The following is a 7,098-nucleotide window of genomic DNA, read 5'->3' as shown; positions in this document are numbered from 1 at the left end:
TGGGGGAGGGGATGAAGGTGATAGGTCAGGGAGGAGAGGGTGGGTAGGTGGAAAAGGAGATAGGCAGGTAGGACAACTCCTGACAAGTCATGGGGACAGTGCTGAGCTGGAAGTTTGGAACTAGGGTGAGGTGGGGGAAGGGGAAATGAGGAAACTGTTGAAGTCCACATTGATGCTCTGGGGTTGAAGTGTTCCGAGGCGGAAGATGAGGCGTTCTTCCTCCAGGCTTCTGGTGGTGAAGGAGCGACGGTGGAGGAGGCCCAGGACCTCCATGTCCTCGGCAGAGTGGGAGGGGGAGTTGAAATGTTGGGCCACAGGGCAGTGTGGTTGATTGGTGCGGGTGTCCCAGAGATGTTCCCTAAAGCGCTCCGCGAGGAAACATCCAGTCTCCCCAATGTAGAGGAGACCGCATCGGGAGCAACAGATACCCTCCTCTCATTTATCTCTCCACCCTTCTGGCTCTCTGCCTGTATTACTGATGAAGGGCTTTTGCCCGAAACGTCGATTTTATTGCTCCTCGGATGCTGCCTGAACTGCTAAGCTTTTCCAGAATCCAGAATCTGGTTTCCAGCATCTGCAGTCATTGTTTTTACCTAATATGTTTGGGGTGCCAGAGTTGAACCACCTTTCACTGTTCTGGGAGAGCAGATTGCACTCTAACTTTTTATAGAGCAAGATGAGTCACAACCGGAATCTCCCAGGCTCAGAACAAGCGCTGCCACTTTTTGTAGGCTGATATTTTTAACTTCATTGCTATAATTTTGGGCTTTGACAACAAATCCTGCCCAACATTTATCTCAATCAACATCACACAAAACAAATGATTTGGTCAATATCCTTGTGATAATTGTGGGTGCTCGAATTGACTTTCTCTTTCCACACAATACAAGTGACTAATCCGGCTGCGAGGAGCTTTGAGACGTCTGGTGGTCGCGATGAGCACTATATTAACGTCATTTTTATTTTTTTTAATGACATTGCCTGAACCAAATTCACCTTTGTCATTACGCTATTACCGTTCTAGAAATAAATAAAGGCCCGCTCCCCGCGTCCACCTCTAAAATCTTGAGCAAGCGTTAAACTAATAGTTACCAGAAATTAAAGTTAAGTATATGACCAGGTTTGGGCACACTTGTTTCAAGTAACTAAAAATGTTACCATATGTGAAGATCCGTCTGGTTTCACATAAACCTTTTCTTTGCCGCTGAAAGAGCAAAGCCCAGTGAATCATTTGCTAACTGCTTACTGTATTTAAGGAAATTGGTCCACATAGATTTAAGAACAGCTGTTGATATTAGTAAACTGTTGTGGTTCAACGTTAGCAAACTTAACTGTAAAATCTTGTTTAGCATTTGAAAATTGACGCCTACTGTATCACTGAGTATTTTTTAAAAATTCAATATGGACCAACTGCATAATAAATGTAATCGCTCTCCTTTCCTCGCCCTTTTTTCTTTGCTTGATCAGGCAAACTTCTGTCAAATTTGTGACTTTCCTCTTGTCACTGAGTTTTCCTGGGAGCTAGGTAGGAAGTGAGAAAAGCCACGGGACTGGGAATTAGAGGGGCGAAAACAGCAGGGAGAGAAAAATCTGCTCAAGTCAACAGCTTCAGGCTGGCTAAGCACTGACAAAAAGTGACCGGCTGTGGAGATCGCCTGGATCACTTTAACCGGGAGCACTTCACAAAAACTGCAACAGCTAAAAGAAAACTCATCCTGCAATACTTGCTCTCCGGTAGAAATCCGTTAAAGTAATGTGATTTTAGAGAAAGCGAGTACTAGAACCAGCTCGTAGTGTTTACCCCTTTTGATCAGAACCTTGTCCCCTTTTAACATCGTATTCTCTGAGAGTTGAGAAACTCAAAACACGTCACGAATAACCGGGAGAGCAGTGAACACGAACAGCCTAAATAAAAGCAGTTCCTTATTAAAACAATCAAGTGCGATTGTTCATAAACATACAAACGTATTAAAAAATAAAAATACATGTATACAATGATGTAATAATAATAATCCACCATATGTAGATTCAGATATTCAAATATACTTACCCAGTATGAGGCATATTACATCCAAACAAACAAAAGGGATTCTGTGCCTGTCAAACATCTTCTCTCCCTGCCTTTGTACTTGAAGGGACTGACGGTCGCTGACTTTCTGCAGACACTTTTCTTACTGTAAGCAATCTTCTGAAATTTGCTTGGTTTTGTTTGCGGCGCGATCTCGCGTTGGGGTGGGTGGGTGTGTGTGTGTGTGTGTGGGAGGAGGAGGGAATGCAGGTTTAAAAGGACGGGAAAGGAAGGTTAATGGCCGACACAGGACTGTGTCCGCCTCTCAGGGGGGAGGGGGAGGAAAAGGAAAAAGGGCAGGGAATAAGGACACCCAAACCTGAGGTAAAGGGGTAATTAACGATCAGCGACAGTGCAAACTCAACTCCGACCCTCTTGCCCACCCTTAAATCAAACGGGACCCCCACCCGGGGGGGGGTGGCGATCGGGGGCTGGCAGCAGAGAGGGAGGAGCTGGTCTCTGACGGAGGCTGCCCTGTCACAATGGGAGGCCAGTCTGAGCGGGGGGGGCAGAGCGGTCTCCGCTGCTGCTGGGGCTGCCGCCGCGAGAGAGATCCGCCTCCCTAAACCACGTCAGCGGCAATGTCCCCAAGCCCGGCGGCGGGAGCGGGCCGCCGGCCGCCTGGCTGCAGGAGGCGGGTATAGGAGTGTCAAGCCTCTCACTGCCGCAATGGAAAAATCAATTCATCATAGCGTGAGGCTCTTTAAAGCAGAACCGCCCCTCCGTATTCTTGGAGCAGAAACCACCACATTGCGTGCAGGATAGGTAGGTCAGCTCAAAGGATATTTATTTTGCACAAGTTGGGTCTCAACCCTGCAGTGGCCACATTTACAGTCCTCCCAAATCAAACCCCCCGCCCCGGCAGATTTAGGTCGACCACCTTGTCACCCAACACTGACAGTCGTTCAAATTGTAGGTCAGTAATACAAAAGCTTGGGTTGTGAGCTCCCACTGTTAGCAATGAAAAGGCGCGGCAGTGCCCTCACACCTGGCAACACCTTGTAGTGGAAAAAAAACATTTCGATTGTTTGTCAGCAGTCACAATGATATTCTGTGCACTATTGTACTGGAACTGAATAGTTCAAAAGATAAATCCACATCATTGAGATTGGGGTTAACAAGTTAAGTGACACGTAACATTTGCTCGTTGCCAGACAATGGACATTTCCAACATGAAGGAACCCAAGAATTTCCCATGGACATGCGTCAGAGTCGTCCTGCACTTTTAATATCCGACAGTTTACATCTGCTGGGTGACACCGCTGAGACACAAGGTTTTGGGTTTATAGATTTGGACATTAAAAACTAAGCTGAGACCCTGGACGTTCAGGATAGCCCAAAACATCCCGTTGAACTGTTTGGCAGAGAAGAATTATCCTTCGTGTTCTGGACAAAATTTATTTCTCGATTAATATTACAAAAATCTGCACTTGGATATCTCAAAGTTGTTTATAAGAGCTTGCTGTGCAGAAATTATCAGCCACCTTTCCCCACATTACAGTACTGACTACAATCAAAACTACTGCATTACTGAATAACACTAATCGTAGGTTTACGACTAAGAACAGAGTTGCGAGTTCTCATTCAGACTGGGGTGAGTTTCTGGAACTCCACTTGTAACATTTAAGCAACACAGCATATTGCAATCACCCCAGTCTCCAGGGCTATAGACCAAGAGCTGAAAAATGATATTAGTCAGATCTTTGTAAGCATAAAGACAGAGAGAGATTATACAAATTGGGCCTGTTTTCTCTAGAATTTCACTGGTTGAATATTCTAGAAGTAGAGTCATATGAGAATTAGGCCAACCATTCACAAGAGATGTTAGGAAACACTTCCACACACAGGCTGGTAGATGTTCAGAATTCTTTCCCACAAAAAGCATTAATGCCAGATCAGTTCTTAGCTTTAATTCTGAGACAGATAATTTTTTGTTAAGCAAAGATATTAAGGATATGGGTCAAAGGCAGGTATTGTGAAATTACACCATTGATCAGCCATGATCTCATTAAATGGTAGAACAGACTCAAGGGGCTGAATGGCCTCCTTCTTTCAGCTCTGACATTTACTTCTGTGCTGAAAATGTCAATGAGTCTGAAACTCATGAAAAGTGCTGAAAAAATATTTCCATTTCTGTGTTTGAGAAACTCAAAGGGACTAACCACATAAACCTCAAGGCTACAAGAATAGGAAAGAGATAAAGGACAAGAACATGCTCCAAACACAGAAGCAACAAGAAAAACCTTTTTGTATTGAATTCATATTGTATCTTATCATAAATTCAAGACTTTCCAAAAAGTCTTTCCCAAGCTTTGAAATGTATTTTTTAAAATAGTTAAGTTCAGCAGCCAATTTCCATTCAACAAGTCCTGCTACAAACAAATGCACTGAAAGCATACTTCTTAAAAGTCATTGCATACACAGGGATGGACTATAGATAACACTGAGCAATGGTAATTCCACCCTTCTTATCCTTAACACTAACCCAATTGATTCTCCTCTCTGGAACATTGCAATGCTTTCTTTAGCAGATATCAATATCCCTTCTCTTTTCCTGCCTTGCCTGAACACCTTGAATAGTTAACACCTAATGCTTTTCTTCCCTGTGCCCCAGGTCTCTGTTATATATGCCACACTATATGCCACATGGCAAGAATTGAATTGACTTTATTGTCACGTGTACCGAGGCACAGTGAAAAGCTTTGTCCTGCCTGCAATACAGGCAGATCGCATAGTTAAGTAGCATAGATAGTAAATAATAGGTAAACAGCAGCAAAAACAAAAACACAGGTATAGGCGAATGTAAAGAGTTTGCAAGTCCATTCAGTATTCTAACAATAGTAGGGTAGAAACTGTTGCGAAACCGGCTGGTGCATGTGTTCAGGCTTCTGTACCTTCTTCCCAATGGTAGAGATTGTAGAAAAACATTGCCAGAGTGGAATGGATCTTTAAGAATGCTGGTGGCCTTTCCTAGACAGCGGGCCTGGTAGATGGATTCTATAGATGGGAGGTTGGCCTTTTTGATTGTCCGGGCCAAGTTCACCACTCTCTGTAACCGTCTCCGATCTTGAATGGTAGTGATACATCCAGACAGAATGCTCTCGACGGCACACCTATAAAAGTTAGTAAGGGTACACGCCATCATGCCGAATTTCCTCAGCTGCCTGAGGAAGAAGAGACATTGTTGGGCCTTTGTAACCAATAGGTCCACATGACGAGTCCAAGAGAGCTTGTTGTGGATGACCACTCCCAGGAGCTTGACATTCTCCACTCGTTCTATCTCTGTGCTGTTAATGTATAGGGGGCATGAGTAACATCCCGCCAAAAGTCAATAATGAGTTCCTTGGTTTTGCTGGCATTGAGAGCTAGGCTGTTCTCAGTGCACCATTTTTCCAGGTCTTCCACCTCCCATCTGTAGTCTGTTTCATTGCCATCTGAGATTCGACTGACTATGGTGGTGTCATCAGCGACTTGTAAATGACATTAGTCTGGTATTTGGTGATGCAGTCATGGGTATACAGTGAGTACAGTAGGCTGAGTACGCACTCCTGGGGGCCTCCAGTGTTGAGTCATAAAGTCATAGAGTCATAGAGATGTACAGCACAGAAACAAACCCTTCAATCCAACTCATCCATACCGACCAGATATCCCAAGCCAATCTAGTCCCACCTGCCAGCACCCGGGGCATATTCCTCCAAACCCTTCCTATTCATATACCCATCCAAATGCCTTTTAAATGTTGTAATTGTATCAGCCTCCACCACTTCCTCTGGCAGCTCATTTCATACATGTACCACCTTCTGCGTGAAAAAGTTGCCCTTTAGGTCTCTTTTATATCTTTCCCCTCTCACCCTAAACCTATGCCCTCGAGTTCTGGACTACCCCACCCCAGGGAAAAGACTTTACCTATTTACCCTATCCATGCCCCTCATAATTTTGTAAACCTCTATAAGGTCATCCCTCAGACTCAAACATTCCAGGGAAAACAGCCCTAGCCTGTTCAGCCTCTCCCTATAGCTCAAATTCTCCAACCCTGGCAACATCCTGTAAATCTTTTCTGAACCCTTTCAAGTTTCACAACACCTTTTCGATAGGAAGGAGACCAGAATTGCACACAATATCCCAACAGTGGCCTAACCAATGTCCTGTACAGCCTCAACATGACCTCCCAACTCCTGTATTTAGTACTCTGACCAATAAAGGACAGCATACCAAACACCTTCTTCATTATCCTGTCTACCTGTGACTCCACTTTCAAGGAGCTCTGAACCTGCACTCCAAGGTCTCTTTGTTCAGCACACTCCCTAGGACCTTACCATTAAATGTATAAGTCCTGCTAAGATTTGCTTTCCCAAATGCAGCACCTCTCATTTATCTGAATTAAACTCCATCTGCCACTTCTCAGCTCATTAGCCCATCTGATCAAGACCCTGTTGTAATCTGAGGTAACCTTCTTCGCTGTCCACTACACCTCCAATTTTGGTGTCATCTGCATATTAATGACGATGAAATATTGTCTCCAATCTTCACTGATTGTGGCCTGTGGATCAGGAAACTGAGGATGCAATTTTTGCAGAGAGTGGGGCTTAGTCCAAGATCACTAAGTTTAATAATCAGTCTCGAGGGGCTAATAGTGTTGAAGGCTGAACTGTAGTCAATGAGTAGGATTTTTTACTTAGCTGTTCTTGGTGTCAAGATGTTCTAGGGACGAATGAAGGGCAAGTAATACGGCATCTGATGTGGATCTGTTGGTCCAATAGGCAAATTGGAGTGGGCCAAGAATAGTGGAGAGGCTGAAGTTGATTAATGCCATGACCAGCCTTTCAAAGCACTTCATGACCACCGAAGTTAGGACCATTGGGCGGTAGTCATTGAGACATGCTGCATGAGCCTTCTTAAGCACAGGGATGATGTTGGCCCTCTTGAAACAGGCAGGGACAGTGGCCTGCTGCAGGGAGAGGTTGAAGATGTCCGAGAAGATCTCTACCAGTTGATCTGCGCATGCCCTGAGTGCACGGCCTGGTACTCCG

General features: G+C 44.7%; 1 protein-coding gene across 2 annotated transcripts in view; it reads right to left on the bottom strand.

Annotated features, from left to right (window-relative positions):
* Positions 1 to 2,597, bottom strand: part of plpp1a (phospholipid phosphatase 1a) — a 97,827-nt gene extending 95,230 nt beyond the window's left edge. For both annotated transcript variants that reach the window (XM_043688708.1, XM_043688718.1), the window contains exon 1: positions 2,051 to 2,597. In XM_043688708.1, the coding sequence (XP_043544643.1) occupies positions 2,051 to 2,108 (58 nt within the window). In that variant the 5' untranslated portion in view covers positions 2,109 to 2,597. The remainder of the gene's footprint in view (positions 1 to 2,050) is intronic.
* Between the last annotated feature and the right edge of the window lie 4,501 nt (positions 2,598 to 7,098).

The sequence above is a fragment of the Chiloscyllium plagiosum genome, chromosome 1 (assembly GCF_004010195.1).
Source record: "Chiloscyllium plagiosum isolate BGI_BamShark_2017 chromosome 1, ASM401019v2, whole genome shotgun sequence".
Lineage (NCBI taxonomy): Eukaryota > Metazoa > Chordata > Chondrichthyes > Orectolobiformes > Hemiscylliidae > Chiloscyllium > Chiloscyllium plagiosum.
The sequence above is the reverse complement of the archived record's forward strand: the minus strand, read 5'-3'. Positions and strand labels throughout refer to the sequence as shown.